Source organism: Tasmannia lanceolata, unplaced genomic scaffold, assembly GCF_043159265.1.
Source record: "Tasmannia lanceolata isolate RefF3 unplaced genomic scaffold, GAP_Taslan_0.1 ptg000013l, whole genome shotgun sequence".
Lineage (NCBI taxonomy): Eukaryota > Viridiplantae > Streptophyta > Magnoliopsida > Canellales > Winteraceae > Tasmannia > Tasmannia lanceolata.
In genome coordinates, this window is record NW_027518690.1 from 26,127,857 (window position 1) to 26,149,797 (window position 21,941).

At 38.5% G+C, this 21,941-nt stretch overlaps 1 protein-coding gene across 2 annotated transcripts in view; it reads right to left on the reverse strand.

Annotated features, from left to right (window-relative positions):
• Positions 1 to 361: 361 nt before the first annotated feature.
• Positions 362 to 21,941, reverse strand: part of LOC143891381 (SUPPRESSOR OF GAMMA RESPONSE 1-like) — a 33,848-nt gene continuing 12,268 nt past the window's right edge. For both annotated transcript variants that reach the window (XM_077395957.1, XM_077395956.1), the window contains 4 exons: positions 2,960 to 3,146; positions 2,100 to 2,605; positions 1,109 to 1,375; positions 362 to 999 (listed from right to left, as the gene is read on the reverse strand). In XM_077395957.1, coding sequence (XP_077252072.1) covers positions 946 to 999; positions 1,109 to 1,375; positions 2,100 to 2,605; positions 2,960 to 3,146 — 1,014 coding nt within the window. In that variant the 3' untranslated portion in view covers positions 362 to 945. The remainder of the gene's footprint in view (positions 1,000 to 1,108; positions 1,376 to 2,099; positions 2,606 to 2,959; positions 3,147 to 21,941) is intronic.

Here is a 21,941-nt window from a genome sequence, read left to right on the forward strand (position 1 = left end):
TGACATCTGAAATCAAGCCAAAGAGATCTTCAGTAATGTGAGGGTAACTGTGTTGCTGATACATTGTCAAATGTAGCTTACCGAATTATGTAAAACAATACCTATTGTCATTGGAAAGATCTTCCAACATCCTCTAATTATGTACCTCTAATTATGGGTCTAATTATGGGTCTGAATGTGATTTTATGGGTCCACAAAATGCAAGAGAAATGATGTTATTGGTTCTCTTTGTTTTCGGTTATCAGGCAGGGCTGTATGTCCTGTTGTATCCTTTTTCCTTAAATGTTATACAAAATCGAAACATTTTGTGAATAGGCTGCAGAGAATACTTTGACATTAAAGTGGATCAAGACTACTCAAGTGAAATAACCAGTCTTTGGTTCTATACTGCCCTTGTTAATGCAGGACCAAACAAGAAAAAGCTGTAGCAATTGGCCAACAATCTCATGAGCATATTTAAAATTCCATCAGACAGCCGACATCTTTACAAATTCACCACTACAAGGTGCAGAATCACTACATGAAGCTCCATTTTGGTTTCCATCAGTTCTACCAAGTCATTCTATAGTGCAGAACTTTCGTATGCAAAGCTTAGAGCCACAAAATAGCACAATGCAATGGAAGAGCATCATGAATATACGGTTGTGATCATCAAAAACTCCACAAATAGGCATGAGAACACTATGGGACAGAAAAGTTCGCTTGTCCAACCACTTCATTAAACTTCCTCTGACTTGGGCTTTGGAAAGCATATGGATTTTAAAGATTCAAGGTTGTCAAAATCGGCGACTAAATAGTCCCGTTGACAGACTACAAATTTCATTCAGCTGGTTTTGCACAGTGGAAGAACATAATTGTCCTGCATGGAGAAGCCATTTCTAGGAGACAACTCAAAACTGGGTCTTCCTTTCCATTGTGGGAATCATTGGCTCCATAAATCAATCCCTACAGCCGATCTAACCAACCGGTAATGCTTTCCTGAGAGCCAAATTGCAAATCCTGCATTATAGACAGGAAAACGCAAGCAAATTACAACTGGTCAGAGAAGTATTACACCTTAAAAAGCATGGCATTGATAGAAAACAGATAACGAATTAACGAGGCTCACAGCAAGATCAAAATCTGGTGGTACATCCATTTCTAGGTTGTCAAGGTCAGAAATCCCACCGATCGGACTGAAATTTCTGTCAAATGTGTCTTGGACAAGAAGGCTCGAGTCGAGTATTTCATGGCATAGGAGTAAGTCATCATCATTTGGATTTGGGTCCTCAACAGCCTGAGATTCGCCTGCCCACCAAGAGGGTTTCACATTTTCATCCTCAAGATGAACAGCTGAGTTAGGGATTTGACCCATTACTGAAATGAATTCTGCATCCTATTTAACATGAAGCAATTAGTTAAGATATTGAATATAATGTCACCAGTGAGGACTTAAAAATACATTAGTGCCACGCAATAACATCGGCTGTATGTCCAATGCACTTCCACACATGTGCGCGCGATAGTGTCCTTTTACTTGCTTGAAAAACATTACTATTTCCAAATAGTGGGGACATTTGAGTTGGTTATTGAAAGTTGAGGATGCTTATTTCTGAGAAATTAACAATAGATCGGTGTTTCGAAAGTACTTTCTTTGAAACCGCTAGATGTAAAAGATGCAACATGGAGTTTTTGGGGGAGTGGTGAAGTCTATCTAGGCTATGATTCTAGATAGCAGGGAGGTAAAATAGTTATTCGGCAGGATGGCAGTGTCTAGATGGGTGGTCCTCACTGTAGTGGATGAATTAGTAGATTTTCTTCGTTGGTATTAACTGGTCTAGGAGTATGCTCCCGGCTATCCTTAATTGATTCTATGTATTGCAAATTGGGACCTCTGGTCCCCAATGTAACTTCCATAGTATCAATAAAATTGTCATCTTTCAAAAAAAATGTAAAAGATGCAATAGGAAAATGTAAGGTAATTGATGATATATGCTTGATGCAAAAGCTGCAATGGCAAAATGAATCCGACGGTGCAAACATGCATAAGACTTCCAATGACCAAATCACATGGGAGACTACATATTAATAGATCTGCTGTAACTTCGATATATCAATACCTGGCCAGGCAAAGGCTGTTGTTTCTCTTCTTCATCAGCTCCATCACATGGAGAATGTTTTCCAGCCCGAGGTGGATTGGGTGTTTTGGTCTTGGGAGTTCTTGGACTAGCTTTGACTGTCAAGATATCAGATTTTTCATGCACCAGATCAATATCAGTTTTCTCCGTCAATTGCTTAGGCAGCTGTTGGTAGAAAATTTTAGAAACCACAAGTTGACCGTCTCTCTCATCTTCTTCGGTTCCAAGATGATATTGATGCATCACCCAATTGGATTTATTGGGTTTGGAGCCTTTTTGTGAGCTTTTGTAGAGAACCATTATCTTCTTGCAGCCTTTCTGAACCCCATTCTCTAATATTGGTCTGGTTTTACCAGTCTTATGCCACCTTATGTGCTCCTCAGACGAAGTATGGTGACCGTTGATCCTGCGGCGTTTACGATGACCGGTTGCATATGCATTGGCTGTTCTGTAGAAGAAGTGAACACTGCTTCCATCTTTCTTGACACCTGAAGCAAAATCAAGATTTTTAAAGTATAAAAGATTAAATAATGCCATCTCTAATGGCTTAATCTTATGGAGTAATTGGTTGTTTCACATGGTATCAGAGCCGAGGTTCTGGGTTCAAAACTCCTTGATATTAAAAAATCCACATGTAATGGCCAACCCAAAAGAGGTGCCACATGTGCCACGTGTAAGTCAACCCTAAAATGACGGGCCACACATGAGGGGAGTGTTAAAGAATAAAATATTAAATAACGCCATCTCTAATGGCTTAAGCTTTTGGAGTAATTGGTTGTTTCAAAAAGGTTAGACGGATCAAAATAGTATGAACTGGATAAATGTGAAGTTGGTGACCTCACCAGGAAGATTTCCAGGATGGGTATAGCAAATTCCTCCGTCCTCCTTGAGTGTCGGAATGAATTCATCAAGAAACAAATGAGGCTTTGAATTTTCTACCCCAATTTTTCCCGCTAAATGTTCTAGAAGTTCCACATCAGATGGATCAAATTTAACACCAGCAGGCAGACCCGGCCATTCAATTGAAACCTGCATGAACAAGCAGCACAACAGAATTTAAGAGTGATAAAGAATACAAACAAAACCCTCTGCTATGCCCCAATTATTTTCGTGCTACAGTTCTAAATGTGAGTTGAGATCATCTTCCTTTCCAATAATTTTCTAGTTGGTAGCCATAAACATTTATGGTGTGCATTCTTGTCAAACATGAAAGTCAAGCCTGATTTCATACAGAAAAATAAGATATTGAAAATCTCGGAAACAAGCATATGATGCCAACACTTCATTGCTAATAAGAAAGATTGAAACAGATGTTCAAATGGGATGAGATGTTCCTATTACACCAGCACTCACTTGACTGAATCAAGTTAAACAATCATCAAACATGCCGCAACTAAAAAACATGGTCAGTCATTAATAGTAATTTACCCAACAGTCCCACAATTTCTGTTAGTTCCCGTCCTTTAAAGATGACCCCTAGAACTGATGAGCGGGCCATCAAGGGAACATATTTGGGAACACCCATAAAACACCAAGGCATCTTATGATGGCGCACCATAGCTTTCGAGAGTGTGAACAATGTAACATCAAGCGATCTATAATGTTTCCTCCATTTTACAAAGAAAACGTCTACTAGCTATGCGAAATCTTCTTTTGAGCATATCTGACACAGCCAAGAGAAAGAGAAATAAAAAAAACATGAGAATGGTGCTATTTCATTAAAAGAAACCAGCCAAAACAATTATCATAGCAAAAGAAAAGGAGAGAGAAAACCCTAGCTCTGTCTTCTCCTCAAATCTCCGAACTTCACGATTTTCCAACTGAATAGAAACTCTCCAAAGGCGATCCATGTTAGGCCCCATTATAATTAAAACAATATATGCTTCCATCCAATGGTATTTAACATCCAGAAAACTGCCAAATAAAATGCATCCCAAGCCGAAATATCACAAGTACGCCATCGCCCTGGACCGTCGCAACCAAAATCCTTTTTATCTGGCATTAACTAATATGAGGGGAGCTGGAGAAATGGTGTCTACTTCATTTCTGGCCTAAGTCAGGTCTATGTCTACTCCCTCTGGATGAGAAGAACTCAGCTTTAACAAGGTTTACTGGTGTTACTGCAGGCAGAGATAAAAATCTGGTTCATTGGCTCTTGCAAAGTGATTGATGTGTTCTCATTACGTGGCAGAGACAAAACTCTCCTAACTAGAGATATACGCAAAACCTTGTTTTCTCTCCCCTTCCCAATCTTTACTCTATATTTAATTAGAGACCCATACAAAGGTCTGAACATACAAATATACTTCTACATTACCGAACCTTTTCCTACCACAAGGCTCCTATTCTCCCAATCCTCCCATTCCCGTCCATATTTATCCCATAGTGCATCCTTCCCTTCTCCATATCTCTAGGGCCATTTCCCCGATAGTTCCTTAATCTGAAATTTGAATTTTCCGATTCCTATGCCTCCATGATTCATTGGTCTACAAACCCGATTCCACATAATAAGATGTGTATACTGTTTATTGAACTCAGCACCTTCCCATAAGAACTCACCCCTTTACAAGAACTTCCTCCAAAACACCTATAATAGTGAAGATATTTCTTAATGCTAAAATATCTTCAATATGGTCGGTCAGTGGGCTTCCTTGGGATTTCACCAACACGAGCAAGGCTCCCTTCATGTGGCACACCCTCATCGTGGCCCAAATAGTCATACAGATCAATGATATTAATGATGGGGCTGATCTCATAATTTGTCAGCAACTCTAACATGTCTACATAGTATGTTATTTGCAAATGACATAGTATTAATCGACGAAACAAAAGCAGGAGTTAATGCTAAGTTAGAGTTATGGAGAACTACTTTGGAATCCAAAGGTTTTAGACTAAGCACGACTAAGACAGAGTATATAGAGTGCAACTTTAGTAATGTAAGGAGAGATTGAATGTAAGGAGGCAGGGCAAGGATGTAGTAAATATGACTGGACAGGAGGTACTTAAGAGGCATATCATTCGCTATCTTGGTTCAATCTTACATAAGGAGAGATTGAAGAGGATGTTAACCACATAAATAAGAGCAGGTTGGTTGAAGTGGAAGCATGCTTCAGGAGTTCTGTGCGATCGTAAAATACCTACCAAGTTGAAGGGAAAGTTTTATAAGACAGCTGTGAGGCCAGCCATGCTGCACGGCTCAGAATGTTGGGCCACGAAGAAGCAACATGTGCATAAGATGAGTGTAGCGGAGATGTGAATGCTTAGATGGATGTGCGGCCACACAAGGTTAGATCGAATTAAAAATGAAGACATCCGTAAAAAAGTGGGGGTGGCACCAATTGAGGAGAAGATGAGAGAGCACAGCTTAAGATGGTTTGGGGGGATGCTCCGGTGAGAAGAAGTGACTCGTGCCAAGTTGATGGAGTAAAAAGAGGTAGGGGCAGACTGAAAACAACTTGGGTACGAAGAGGAAAGACTTGAGGGCTAGGAATATAACAGAGAACATGACCTTGGATAGGATAGAATGGAAGAAATTGATCCATATGGACGAACCCAACTAGTGTCAAGATTAGACTTGGTCAATTTGAGCCGGGTAGATCCTTTCACCTTCTTCATGAAAATTTTCTAAAGGATTCATTAGCCGACACCAACTAGTTTGGGACAAAGGCTTAGTTGAGTTGAGTTGAGTTCAGTTGAGTCTAACATGTGTACATGTGGTCCGACCTTCTTCATGGTGTTGCATGGTCCAAAGTTTTTATCATTTAATTAATGATAAGTGCTCGTGGAACCTCTTCTATCGCAAGTAAACCATAACCTGATCACCAACCACATTCCTTGTCTCTCATATCAACCCCCTCCTTGCAAGAAGTATTGCCAGCCTCAATCATCTTTAATTCCTCATGCAACTGACGCACATGATTGGTATACGTTTTAGCATCGTTACTAAAACCTGCATGTTAATAGGAAAAGGAACTAGGTTCTGGAGTTTCAACAAGAGAATGACTATTAGCGCTATTCATGGTGTAATTATAAATTTATACACATAGTTGAGAACTGTTGATGCTTCTCTCTAAAGAAAGCTATAGGGCATCCCCCTTGACCGGAACAGCTTCTATATCAATGTGAGATGCATCACATTCAATCTTGAATACGTGGTTGGGAATGCAAGAACAGATGTTACCGTCATGAGACGCTCCACTAGCTAAAAAACCTTTCACAGTTGTTGTAGCCTAGATGAAGGCACTATTTTTCAAATGACTCTATAATTGACATTATAATGGCGCTGATGTTACAAATGAAACAACAAAAATAAGTGTTCAAACCATGAAAACTGTGAACGTCACAAATGGATGTAGGGTTTGACCAATCAACAATGGATTTAACCTTCTCAACATCTGTTTTACTCGTTCAGATGAGAATAGCACCCAAGTCAGCACATGGTCTTGGAGAAAAGAGCACTTTTTCAAATTAATGTACAGTTTTCCTTGTCAAAAAACTCTCAAATAAGGACAACGATATTATTTGCTATAAACCAAAACATCATTGAAATAGACTACAATAAATTGGCCAAGGGGGTGAACTAGCTGCATCATATTCTGCATGAAGGTAGAAGGAGCATTGGGCAGCTGAGAAGGCATCAACATACATTCATATAGGCCGTCGCCCACTTTCCACTCATCTACAAGCTGTACACAAATTTGATGGTACACGCTACGAAGACTGACCTTAGAAAAGACCAAAAAAAACCGCCAGAATGTCTTGTAGATCATCAAATCTCAGGATGGGGAACTAGTACATGATAGTGATTTTATTAATCGCCTTGGTCTCCATGCACATGCACTAAGAGCCCTCTTTCTTCGGTATTCTAATTGCATGAACTTTGCATGGAATGATGCTCTCCCGAATCAATCTCTTGTATAATAATCCTTCAGTTTGTTTCCCTAGTTCTTCATGCTTGGCTGGACTCATACAAATTACAATAACGGGCTAGATTGGATAATGTTGCACCCGGCACAAAATCAATATCATACTTTCTGTCCCTCTTAGGTGGCAAATCATATGGAGGATCTTCTAAAACTACGTCTTCAAATTAATGCAAAAATTGTTGAATTTTTGGATGATGATTCTAAGACAACACCCACACACTTGCCTCGCAGACTAGTAAAACATAAATCTCGTCAGTCTCTTGACTCTTTCTCCTCATTCGAATGTTGTACATCGGTCTCCCTAAGAGGATTTAATGTGACCCTCACCCAATCCTTCTTAAATGTATAATGGCATGAGTATAGTGTATATTGTCCTCAACTCATAGCCACAACCTTCTCGACAACACATGGCACACATCTATACAAGCGACATCACACTACACTGAATTAGAATATTTATTACAGATTGAGAAATTAACCAAAGTCTAACACCCGGCCCCACCAAGGGCCGGGAAAATTAATAAATTTTAATTAAATATGCCATAGATCCTTTGATCAAAGATCAATGGTCTAGATATGATTTGTAGCCTTTCGGACCGTTTGATCGATTACCGGATCCCTCGGACAGTCGATCAAGCTCAAATGGATGACATACCACGTCACTTGAGTATCGATCCCCCTTGAACTTCAAAAGATCAAGATATTTCGGAAAATCGACGGTTCATAGTGTATTTCCGTCATTTTAGTTATAGCTTGATTTTATGACATCAAATCTTGTCCGTTTGATTTGATTTTGGTCTCATTGGATGGATTTTTTCGATTATCTATCTAACGGGCTCAAGATTTCGCTATTTGGACATGATTTGGCGAAGTCATGGGCCTTTGTCCGTTAAGATGGGGCCTTATGATGGGATTTGTCCTATTAGGCCATATATTATTTTTTTTAAATCACATATTAGTTTCCTTTTTCTAATTGCTTTATTTAATAAAGATAGAATTAAAGAGACCTAAATCAAAAGGGACACTTACCATTCATTTTAGGATTAAAATAGGAATCATATATTAAATAAAAGAAAAGAAAAAGGAAAAGGAAAAGAAGAGGAAGATCAAGGGCTTTTCTCCGATCCGATTATTCGTCTTTGAGTACGTGCCCGAAAATCATATTTTTCGTAATTTTTGTTTAAATTCAAAGTTTTTGCTTTTGTTGATCTTGTTTCAACTTACTTAGGATTTCTAACAATATTTTATTGATTTCTTTACTTTCTTTTGAATCAAGAAACTTATTTTAAAATTTCTTTTTAAGATTTTATGCCTCAAAAATATATGTATTGTCTTTTCCTTATGAAAAACCCTAATTGGAGTAATATAGAGTATAGTAGGAATGACTTTTGGGGGCCTAAACCCTTGCGTGTGATTTTCTTGGTAATTTAGGGCTATGTGGGAGATTTTAAGGAATTTAATTGATGTATTTTGCGAAAAATCAGCACCTTTAGAAGGTTATTTTTCAAAATTTTAAAGGGATTTCAACCGAGGATGAAGTAAATTGATTTTTCGTGATAAAGATAATAGGTTAGCATGTTGTAAGCGATTTTGGAGGGTTATTTCTCCAAAATCAGCATACAACAAGGTAAAGTTTAATGAAACATAGTGGTAGTTATGTTAAGAAGTTTGTTTAGGTTAATTTTTTTTATCTAGGTTATATGTGCAAACTAAGAGGGAGGTTTTTAAAGGATTTTTTGATAAAAATCAGAGTGAATAAACGAATTTTATGGGTTGTTTTTGTAAGAGGGCATCATGCGCATGTCCTATAGGTTTTAGAGGCTTGTTTTCTTGAAAAAGATTGTATGTAAGCAATTGTTATAAGCCTAGAGGGCTTTAAAGAGCTAGAAAATATTAAAAAAATGATTTCTTTAAAAGATTTAGAATATGAAATGATACTATGAATCAAGGTTAACCATGTCATGGTAAAATCGTGTTTATGGTTTGAAGGGAATGGTAGATAACCTAGATAACCTAGAAGATTCAATTGACACTTTGACATGTAATCCTTACAGGTTCCTTTCCGATTGATACATAGAGCCTCGCGTCTAATTCTACGCTCAAACTATAAGACAAGTGATAGTGACTTTCATACTAATGGCTTCCAAGAGTAGAGTTGTAATTATGATTGTATTTCATATGATTTATCTTTTGTTTTTACATTTTCTACTGATTGTTAGAGAATCGTTAGAATGCTCTCTTTTAATAAATGGTTGAAGAAAATGATAGAGATTATTAAAGCCTAATCATGCAAGCAAATGGGATAAAACTCTCACCAAAAAGGGAGAGAATGTACGTATAAAAAGCATAATTGCATGCATGGTAATTGTGAGAGGCCCAAAAAGGGAGACCCACTTGGAGCCAACCTTGGGCATAGCGCCAAAAGCCACCCCGACTAAAAGTGTGCGACCTCGGGCTAGTGACACATCTCGGGTGGACATGTATAGGGTGACCCAAAGGAAATCCTAGAAAGGAGCACACCCATATGTGGGTGGAGGGTCCTTGATGGTCAGGAACCAACGACGAATATAAAGTACCAAGAAAAAGAAATTGAAAAAATTGGGGTTGTGGATTGCTGTATGGTCCCGAGGTAGTTGAGCATATGTGGTTGCATACTTCATTCTCGTGCACATGCATCTTTCTTTTCCATATTACTTCATGATTGAAATAACTGTTTAGCATGTCTCTTATTTAGTTTCACTTTTTATATTATTGTTGTGGCAATGACTAATCGTAAGAAAACTGTTATAATGCGACTTGTATTTTTTGTGGACTCTTACTATGCAAGCCACTAAATGATTTTGCTCAACGTTTGCTGACCCCAATACGTCTACAGGTTTCGAGGAAAGTGAGGAAGGAGCCTTTGCAGATGAACAAACCTAGAACAACATCACGGGATTGGGGAGTGTAGTCGTAGAGTTGGGGTTGTTAATTGTCTTATCTATAGCTGGATATTGATTTATTTTTCAGACTTTGAGTAGTTACTTAGTAGAGATAGGTTACAGTTTTATTCTATTCATGGACATGTTATGAGATTAGAATTGAATCATGTAGTGGTTTTAATTCAATAGAATAAGATTGCTTAGTTTATTTCTTATGGTTGATTCCTCATACGAAAAAAAAAATTACTTGTGGTTTTCATTTGTTTTTATTTGTCATTTCCTCGTAACGACCTAACGTGGTTTTTGGGTCGTTACACAAACATATCTTCGTGATGATCTGATGGTGATCAAAATAAAACATAGAATATATAAATTACCTCAGTTGTTGTTGCAAAGAAGAACCTTTGCGTGATCTACTCCTTGAACGGCCACAAACGATCTAATCATCGCTGCACCACAAGTCGAACCGATGGATTCCTTCGTTTTGCACAAAGGGGCTCTGAAAAACTTTTGTTCTCAGTTGCAATCTGATCCAAGTCAGATCTTTGGATGGGAAATACAATTGTATCAAATAGAGCTTTGGTAGTTTTCACAAAAACTATAAGCAAACTAGTGGAACTAGAAGAGAGAGAGAGAGAATTGTTGGACGTTTTTGGAGAGCACTCTTGGGAGTGTTTTTTAGCATGGGAGAGCATCCAAAACATGCTACGTTGATTTATATAGTGTTGGTTTCCAACTTTTAAAAATTCCTTAACTTTCTCTCACAATCTGACTCAAATTGGGAAAACAAATTAACTAAACTTTGGGAATTGGAAACCAACACAAAGTGGGAACCTATGGAGGTTTCCAAATAGCATTGGGAGTGTTCCCAACCTTTAAAAACGTGGCTTGCTGTTGGAGAACAAGGCTATAAGTGTAAAAAACTAATTCCTATTTTTTCACCTACAATTTCTCCCACAAAATCTCATACAATCTCTTTTTTTCAAAAAAATTAACAGTGAAATTTATTAGAATGAAAATGGGGACCAACAGAGAAGTACAACTTGTAGTTCAATAGACATCTGCCTATTGAGAAGGTAGGGTTTCTATACAAATTACATTCGATTCTTATAGACAAAACCCTGCTTTTGCCAGCTCATCCGTCGAGAAATTTGTCGTTCTCTTGCGATGAACTAGGTGAGGACGAATGCTCCTAACAAGGTCTCGAATCTCATCAAGGATGAACAGTAATCTCCACGGCCCACCACCAAGATTGGTGGCCCAGGCTATCGATGAGTCTCCCTCCACAATTAACGAGCCTAAATTATGATTGGCATACCACCGGAGGCCAAATAACAACCCCCTAGCCTCTGCTTCATTTGCGTCGCAAGTTCCCGGTTCTCCGGAATAGGAGAGTAAAGTATTACTGGAGGAGTCTCGAATCAAGCCCCCAAAACCAGCCGGTCTGGGGTTGCCTAAAGAACTGCCGTTGAAATTGAGTTTTACCCACCCCTCTCCCGGGGCCTCCCATCCTGGAGTAATAGTGACCCGAGAATTTCTTTCATGTAACACCTCCTTCAAGTTTCTCAGAGCCATCCCTGTAGAGTACGGGATTTTACCTTTAGCCTTTGCCCAGAAGATGATTGATAATTTTATTTCCAACGTCAAGTGCTTCCAATGACGAACTTTCTCCGTGAAGATTCTATTGTTCCGTTCCTTCCAGATAAACCATATAATGGCATATCGTAGGGGACTCCATAATGCTTCGCCCAAACACTCGTGAAATGCCTCACGCCAATGTAGGATAACATTGGCGTGAGGCATTACCCATTGAATCCCGAATGATCTAAACATGCTATTCCATATTCTATTAGTGAACGGGCAATGAATAAAAAGGTGATCTATTGTCTCCTCAGGCCTCAGCTGCACCGCATAATACACAGTTGCTTGCAAGATGAAAGCAACGCTGCTTAAGCCTTTCGTCAATATTTATGCATCTGTGCGACACGGTCCAAGCAAACGCTGTCTGGGCGGGATTGATTGGCCCCATATGTTTTTCTGACTGGCATACACCCCTTCCTCGTTGCACAACTGATGAAAGAATGATCGAACGGTGAATCCTCCCTCCGACTGAGGTTGCCATAGAAGACCATCTTCCGAGTTATCTGAAAAGTAGCGTCCCTCCAGCATGTGGAGAAGTGATGTGTAGTTAATGATTTCCTCGTCTTTGAGGTTTCTCTTCAATTGTATCTCCCACACCACTTTTCCAGGCCCCACCCTTGTATTTATGTTATCAGCGACAGAAGCTTGTTGGTAGCTTGCCAATGTAAATAACTCCGGGAACCGGTCTTCGAGTGTTTGCTGCTCGGGCCATAGCTCGAGCCAAAACCACACATTGGATCCTTGACCCACTTTAAATCAAATTAGTGGCAAAAACAGGTCCCGAACTGAATTAATGGATTTCCATGGACCCTTTACCACAAGGCGGCTCTCGAGAAGTCCAGTCACCCCAACTGCTGCCATATTTTCTACCAATGATGTCTCGCCACAAAGAATCTTTGTCAGTGCCGAACCGCCATAGCCATTTTCCCAAAAGGGACTTGTTCTTTAATCGCAGTTTCCATATCCCAATCTTGCCGTTCTTTTTTAGTTTACACATTGCACTTAAGTAAATGATTTAGTTTTTTACCCGTTTCCAACCCTTCCCATAGAAAATCTCTTTACAGCTTCTCTAATCTTTTCGCCATGGATGCCGGAATCTTGAAGAGAGACATATAATGTTAGATTGGTTGTAAAACCATGAGCAAAATCACTACACGTTGCGGAAGAATAAACCGTGTAGAACAAAAATTTTGCTCTAACCCAGGATTCCTAGGGACTAATTGATTTTAATGTGATTTAATAAACATAAATATAAATACCTTATTACCATTCAAAAATATATATATATATAAATACCTTATTTTGCTGATGAGAAGAAAAACGTGTGCGTGATCTACTCATCGAAAATCCGCCAACGATCTAATCGATGCGAAACCGCAAGTTGAACCAATGGATTCCTTTCTTTGCACAAAGGATCTTGTAAACAACTCTTTGTTTACTTTATAACCTGGTCTAAATCAGATTATAATGTAGGAATATGTATTTAGATCAATAGAGCTTTGTTGGATGTTTGTCTTTGACTTATAAAAGACAAAACTTGTTGATGGAATTGAAGAAAAAGAAGAAGAGAAAGACTTTGGGATGTCTCTACCAATTTCCAACACATGGAATTATGTAAGAGCTCTTGCAAACTCTACTCATTTGTCTTGTATTTATAGAGTTCTCAATTTCAATATACACAACCCAAAGCTTGTAGAGAAATCACACAAAACATGGAAACTAGCCACAAATAGAAGCTCTAATTTGGAAACAAGCTAGTTGGCCTTTTCAAAAGAGAAACCAAACAATGTGTGAGTGTTTTTAAGAATTCTTGGACTTTTAGAAATCCCTAAATTGAGTTTTTTCCAAGTAAAAAACGTAGTTCCCTTATTGGATAAAAACAATCCCAAAAATAGAAACCAAACAATGTGAGTGTTTTTAAGAATTCTTGGACTTTTAGAAATCCCTAAATTGAGTTTTTTCCAAGTAAAAAACGTAGTTCCTTTATTGGATAAAAACAATCCCAAAAATATCTCACACATTGTTTCCTTTTTCAACATTCACGCTATAAGCCTGTATGTCAAATTTCGACCTCATTTTTAGATAAGTAAATGGCCGAATTAGAAAAAATCATAAACTACAAATTGTAGATCTTTCAAAATCCTTCGAAATGAGTACTTACACATTAATTTTTAACTAGAGATGAGTAAGTTATGACTGTTTTAGTAAAACCAGTCTATAAGCTAAACTTACAATTATTTATTTAATTCTTTTAATTAAATAAACATATTTCCTCCCATCCAATGAGATAAAAAGCACCATCCATATTTTCCTATAATTCCCAAAATATCCTAATGGTATACTTAACCATTTTGGTATTCCCAATGTATCTCATAGTGCATATACACTATATACATTGTATATATATCCTTTCAATGCATCCAATGTCACGAAACTAGTTCGTGTAAGCAACCAAATAAATGCGGGACCTCTATCTAATAGATAACATTAGGTCAATTGAGTGGTGAGTGGGATCGTAGTAGGGATTCAACGGTAGATCCTGCAGAACCCACAAGTGGGCCTCACTGCGATTATTGCTCCGTAGCCAATGCTACAATCACATTGAGTCAGTGGCCTCTATCGAGACGTAACCCTGAAGATAACCGTCAAATCATCATACCCCTAATCACATCAAATGTGCAAGTCCTTTCTCCAAGTCCACATCTACTGAGTTGAGTCCTATGGGGGGTGGACATCAAGTAAACCCTGGGCTCACTCACGGTATACCTTTCAAACAAGCAGTATTGGCCCGCAAATGCATTTGCTGAAAACATTTCAAAACTTATTTTGTGAAATCTTTTTTATAAACATTTTATCAAATCCACCTGGCCAGGTATTTTTCTAGGCCTATCTGACCAAAACCGTAGATGTTATCCTATGAAATAGGTGGAGATTTCCATGTCAGGTATCACTATTGACCTCGAAGGTTTGTCCAACACTCCAGTACTACCCTCTAGTGACTCCAAGAGAATCACGGTTAGATAGACCAAGAATGAGAGACTCGCCAACAGACAAATATGACCCCTCGGGTCAAAGGACATGTAAAGGGTCCGGTCTGGTAGAATAGCTCAACTATCTCCTATCCACAAGCTATTCCAATGTTATCCCGTTCAGTAGGCAATCTTATTGTCATACCCATTCTATCTTGCTTATGGTCCACTACCCGAGTGATTGAGATAAGTCACTCCACATCTCATGCATGTTGGCAAGATAGATGCTAGTTGTATACAGAAAGAGGTGTCCAACCTCAACCCCAACTAGGAACTATTAAAGTTTGCAAAGAACCAGAATCACATATCTTCTTGCTCCCTAGGATCTGTGAATCCATGAGCATGGATTTCCTACTTTGCTACCTAAGGACAAATACGTGTTAATAACAAGTAGCATGTCACACATATTCAACTTATAATTACCCATTAATTATCATGCAAAAAAACTTTTATTGATTAACATGCAAAATATACTGGGTTTTAGTGCACCTACTCTAACATATAATAGACGGGCATATTTGCCAAAGCCGCCTTGATCAGAGTAATTCTCCCTCCTAGCGATAGGTATTTTTTCTTCCAAGATGCCAACTTCCGTTCCATTCAAGAAGGCGGTTTTGACGTCCATCTGCCCGATTTCGTAATCATAGAGATAGCTAGTAAAATCCTAATGGACTTTAGCATGGCTATTGGTGAGAAGGTTTCCTCATAGTCAATACCAGCCTTTTGACTATATCCCTTCGTCACTAGCCTAACCTTACAGGTCTCCACCTTTCCATAACACCCCTTCTTCCTCTTGAAGATCCATTTGCATCCAATGGGTTTAATACCCTCAGGTGGATCAACAAGAGTCCAGACCTTATTGAAATACATAGAGTCCATTTCGGATTTCATAGCATCCATCCATTTTCCCGCATCGATGTCTAACATCGCCTCTTTGTAGTTAAGGGGATCTGTATCTTCTGTATTTACTTCACCCAAGGAGACCCTACTACTACGTCGGAGTGTTGGAATAGGTTTAGTGGGTACTTGTTCAATTTCCTTATATCTATCTATTGGATTTCGGGTTGCTCTTTTAAGGCAATCATATCCTTTCCGCTCGCATCTTGAATGAACTCTTCTTCTAAGAATGCGGCATTCCGGCTCACAAAACAGTTTTGCTCACCAGGGTTATAAAAAAATGTAACCCTTTGTTTTTTTAGGATATCCAATAAAGAAACACCTATTGGTTCGTGCCTCCAACTATTCAATACCTATCTTTTTAACATGGGCAGTACAACCCCATATCCTCATATGATTCAATGCGGATTTTCTGCCCGTCCATATCTCATATAGGGTCCTTGGTAGTGATTTAGTTGGTACTCGATTAAGGATGTAAAGCGTCGTTTCTTAGGCGTATCCCATAGAAACAAAGGTGCTTGTGCAAAGCTCATCATAGATCGAACCATGTCTAACAGTGTTCGATTTCTCCTCTCTGACACACCATTCAACTCTGGTGTTACAGGTGGACTCCATTGAGAAACTATTCCGTTTTCTTTTAAATAGTCCTTAAACTCATCTGAGAGGTACTCTCCTCCCCTATCGGAGCGAAGTGTCTTAATCTTCTTGTTTAACTGGTTTTCTACTTCATTCTTGAACTCTTTGAACTTTTCAAAGGTCTCAGACTTACGTCGCATTAGGTACAGGTAGTCATACCTTGAATGGTCATCCGTGAAAGTCACGAAGTAAACAAACCCTCCTCTCGTAGGATGAGAAAGAGGACCACATACATCTGTATGTATCAATTCCAATACACTTTCGCTTCTTCCACTGTTGCCCTTGAAGGGAATTTTAGTCATTTTGCCTTGGAGACATGGCTCACAAGTTGGAAAGGGTTCCACTTGGATTGAATCCAATGGACCATCTTTCACTAACCTTGTGATCCGCTCTAGGCCAATATGACCTAATCGAAGATGCCAAAGATGTGTTGGAATTACCTTGTCCCATGCCCTTTTGAGGTTTGGAACATCAATACTCGGAATATTCTCAACATTGCTCACATTCTCTAAGCCGTTTATTAAGTATAGGCCAAGACTCATTGTACCTTCCACAATTAAGGAATTTCCCTTTTTAATAAAAACAGAACTTTTATTAAAACTAGTAGAATATCCATCATCAAGTAATTTTGAAACTGAAATTAAATTCCTTCTTATTGAAGGTATATAGAGACAATCCTTTAATATTAGATAACTGCCTGAGAATTTCAAAACGTAATCTCCTACAGCTTGGACAGCAACTGTTGCTTCAGTTCCAACCTGAGTCAACCTTTTGATTTTCTTGAACCCCTGCAACATATTGCAGATGTGTGAGGTCGCACCTGTGTCAACACACCAGGAAAATGCAAAACCAATCATATTGGTTTCAGCAACAAAAAGTTGCAACATGCCTGAGGTAGGCTTGTTGCCCTGTTGGGTAGCTAGATAGCTTCTACAGTTCTGCTTCCAATGTCCAGGTTTTCTACAATGGAAGCATCCGTCGTTGCCCTTGGTTGACTTATTCTTTTTAAAGTTCTCGTTCTTTACCACTGACATGTTCTTCTTAGAGCCTTAGACTTTTGCTCTTCCCTTTCCTTTGCCTTTCAGCTTAGATGCTGAGGGTCCATTACCCTCTTCTAGGAAGGCACTTTTCTTATTTTCGTCTAAGATCTTAGCTAATGGGTTAAATGAAGCCATGGTATCTACGTGCAAAGAAAAGAGGCATAATTAGCAAAACTACCATTTTAGTTAATTTCATAACATGTCCATCGGATCTGGGATATTGAAATACGATGGAACCGCCCATTGCACGTCTCATTCACGGGCCCCTCAACCTCGTGAATCAAGAGAAATGTATAATTTCTCGAATGAGCATCGGAAACTTATTCAACAACTTTAAATAAGTGGATTCATCTAATTTTATGAGATCCGATTTATGTTCGGCCTCCAAGCATTGCAGTATGTATATCCTTTGGGCGTCAATACCCTTTGCTTGGTTAAGTTATACCCACCGCCTGAGAAAACTATGCAATCTACAATGGCTTCTGCTTTGGCATGTGACCAATATATCTTGCATATTCTCCTTATCCTTGTAAGAATCTAACGGTTTACTCAAGTCAAGAAACAAGATCGGCTTCTGCTTTGGCATGCGAACGTCCTATTTCCTAGACTAACAAATGGTTAGATGGCTATGGAAGGCCACAAGGTCATGTCCTTTCGACTTAACCCCGTTTATCAGCTTAATATTTTAAGAGGGTTATTTAATGTGGGAGTTATAATCATCATTGTGTATGTTTGATTGACGCATTCATTGCATTAAAGAAAACACATATATCGCAAACCAAACCATGCCATCCATCACATAAAAAGCAAACAAACAAACCATGACATCTATCACATGAAAAGCAAACCATCAAACCATGGAAATAAAAACACACTATCCATGAAACCCAATTTGGCATCCTGGATCATAGGGATTCTCCCACTAACCTTATTTGAATAAGGGAATCCCTACAACACCATCTTGCCAAATTGAGGGTGAATTATGGGCAACTTTGTGCAACGGCATAAGAGGAACTTCGCATGCCTCAAAGCGAATTCCCAAAGGAGTGTAATCTGATTTGCCTCACTATATGAAGCACAATAACATCAACAACATCAGTAAGTTCGTCCATCTTTGGTTGGATCGAATCCGCCTCCATCTGCCAGTCAATCTGGAGCATCACCATGCCGCAATATCCATGATCCATCGATTAAGCACCAAGAGAATGATCTCATCTTCAATTGGTCTTGGACAAACAAATATAAATAACCCTAGTGTCCTACACTAGCCTAGGTAATCTATACATCATAATCAATCTCCATGGGAAACCAGTCGTCCGCACAACTGCCCAGAGGGAGTAATTAAAAACTGAAATAATTAAATTACATTACGGACTTTAATATTACAAACCATGAAATAAATCATCACATCAGACGATAACATCCATAAAAGATCATGCATCTCATGCATGAATTAAGGTCCAAGCTCTTTTTTGCCCATCTTTCACCAATACCGATCAATTCGCACAAAAGCGGGTTAATTCAATTTTGATTAACACACAACCATTCTGATTTTAATTAGAAACCTCATAAAACCTTTTTATATGGTCTAATAAATCAGCGTACAAAATTTTGGCGAAAACAAGATCGTTTGATTTGTGAAAAACAAAATTGTTTCATACCGGGAACACAATCCAGATAGCATGACCTTTCGAGTAACCTTGAGTGGGATATAGTTATTCAAATGCTTTCTCAAGGATCTGATCATGCTACATACACCCAAGACATTATTAGAAAAGTCTATGCCTGGGTTATAGACTTTCCAAATCGTTTGGGAGGAGAAACAAAATTCCAAATCAATTTTCGGATTTAATTTCCAGAATTCCAGCAACTTTTTCCAAACTTTGAAAAATCATATCTCATAAACCGCTTGTCGGATTTCGATGATTCATGATGCGTTGGATTCGTATTCGAGTCTATTTTCCAACCATGTAAGCCAATCAGTCCAGAAATCCACCATACGGTTCACTTTTGTTGTTTTCAAACAAACAGTCATTTGTTTATTAAAAACACACAAAGACTAGGAACCTCGGATAGCCGGGATAAACGTCCGGACTCACAGCGGATCACCGCATGATCTATATTTGGTTCGTTAGCCTCCTAATCTATTCCCTAGTTAGCTCTGATACCACCTGTTAGATTGGTTGTAAAACCCCGAGCAAAATCGCTACACATTGCGGAAGAATAAACCGTGTAGAACAAAAATTTTGCTCTAACCCAGGATTCTTAGGGACTAATTGATTTTAATGTGATTTAATAAACATAAATATAAATACCTTATTTTACTGATGAGAAGAAAAATGTCTGCGTGATCTACTCCTCGAAAATCCGCCAACGATCTAATCGATGTGAAACTGCAACTTATACCGATGGATTCCTTTCTTTGCACAAAGGATCTTGTAAACAACTCTTTGTTTACTTTATAACCGATCTAAATCAGATTATAATGTGGGAAAATGTATTTAGATCAATGGAGCTTTGTTGGATGTTTGTCTTTGACTTAGAAAAGACAAAACTAGTTGATAGAATTGAAGAAGAGAAAGACTTTGGGATGTCTCTACCAATTTCCAACACATGGAATTATGGAAGAGCTCTTGCAAACTCTATTCCTTTGTCTTGTATTTATAAAGTTCTCAATTTCCATATACACAACGCAAAGCTTCTAGAGAAATCACACAAAACATGGAAACTAGCCACAAATAGAAGCTTCAATTTGGAAACAAGCTAGTTGGCTTTTTCAAAATAGAAACCAAACAAATTGGGAGTGTTTTTAGAAATTCTTGGACTTTTAGAAATCCCTAAATTGAGTTTTTTCCAAGTAAAAAACGTGGTTCCTTTATTGGATAAAAACAATCCCAAAAATATCTCACATTGTTTCCTTTTTCAACATTCCCGCTATAAGCCTGTAGGACAAATTTCGACCTCATTTTTGGACAAGTAAATGGCCGAATTAGAAAAAATCATAAACTACAAAGTTGTAGATCTTTCAAAATCCTTTGAAACGATTACTTACACATTAATTCTTTACCATAGATGAGTAAGTTATGACTGTTTTAGTAAAACCAGTCTATAAGCTAAACTTACAATTATTTATTTAATTCTTTTAATTAAATAAACATATTTCCTCTCATCCAATGAGATAAAAAGTTCCATCCATATTTTTTTATAATTCCCAAAATACCCTTATGGTTTATACTTAACCATTTTTGTATTCCCAATGTATCTCATAGTGCATATACACTATATTCATTGTATATATCCTTTCAATGCATCCAATGCCACGAAACTAGTTCGTGCAAGCAACCAAATAAATACGGGACCTCTATCTAATAAATAATAATAGGTCAATCGAGTGGTGAGTGGGATCGTAGCAAGAATTCAACGGTAGATCCTGCAAAACCCACAAGTGGGCCCCACTGCGAGTATTGCGCCGTAGGCAATGCTACAATCGCATTGAGTCAGTGGCCTCCATCAAGACGTAACCCTTATGATAACCATCAAATCATCATACCCCTAATCACATCAAATGTACAAGTCCTTTCTTCAAGTCTACATCTAATGAGTTGAGTCTTACGGGGGGTGGACATCAACTACCGCCTTGGCTCACTCACGGTATACCTTTCAGTCAAGAAGTGTTGGCCCGCAAATGCATTTGCTGAAAACATTTCAAAACTTATTTTGTGAAATCTTTTTGATAAACATTTTATCAAATCCACCTGGCCAGGTATTTTTCTAGGCCTACTGCTCTGACCAAAACCGTAGATGTTATCATATGAAATAGGTGGAGAATTCCATGTCGGGTATCACTATTGACCTCAAAGGTATGTCCAACACTCCAATACTACCCTCTAGTGACTCCAAGAGAATCACGGTTAGATAAACCAAGAATGAGACTCGCCAACAGACCAACATGACCCCTTTCGTCAAAGGACATGTAAAGGGTCATGTCTGGTAGCATAGCTCAACTATCTCCTGTCCACAAGCTATTCTAATGTTATCCCGTTCAGTACGCAATCTTATTGTCATACCTATTCTATCTTGCTTAGGGTCTACTACCCGAGTGATTGAGATAAGTCACTCCATATCCCGTGCATGTTGGCAAGATAGATGCTAGTTGTATACAGAAAGAGGTGTCCAACCTCAACCCCAACTAGGAACTATTAAGGTCTGCAAAGAACCAGAATCTCATATCTCCTTGCTCCCTAGGATCTGTGAATTCATGAGCATGGGTTTCCTTTTTTGCTACCTAAGGACAAATACGTGTCAATAACAAATAGCATGTCACACATATTTAACTTATAGTTACCCATTAATTGTCATGAAAATAAACTTTTATTGATTAACATGCGAAATATACTGGGTTTTAGGGCACCTACTCTAACATATAATAGACGGGCATATTTGCCAAAGCCGCCTTAATCAGAGTAATTCTCCCTCCTAGCGATAGGTATTTTTTCTTCCAAGATGCCAACATCCTTTCCACCCTTTCAACAACCGGATCCCACTGAGTTTTGGAAGGTATCCCGATTCCCAGCGGTAGCCCAAGGTGGATCATGGGTAAACAAATTGCCAAGCACCCCATGATATCAGCGTACCTTAAGAGACTTCTATTATCAACATTAATTCCCGCTATTGCACTCTTATACATATTTATTTTCAACCCCGTACAGATCTCAAACCATTTGAAGAGGAGTTT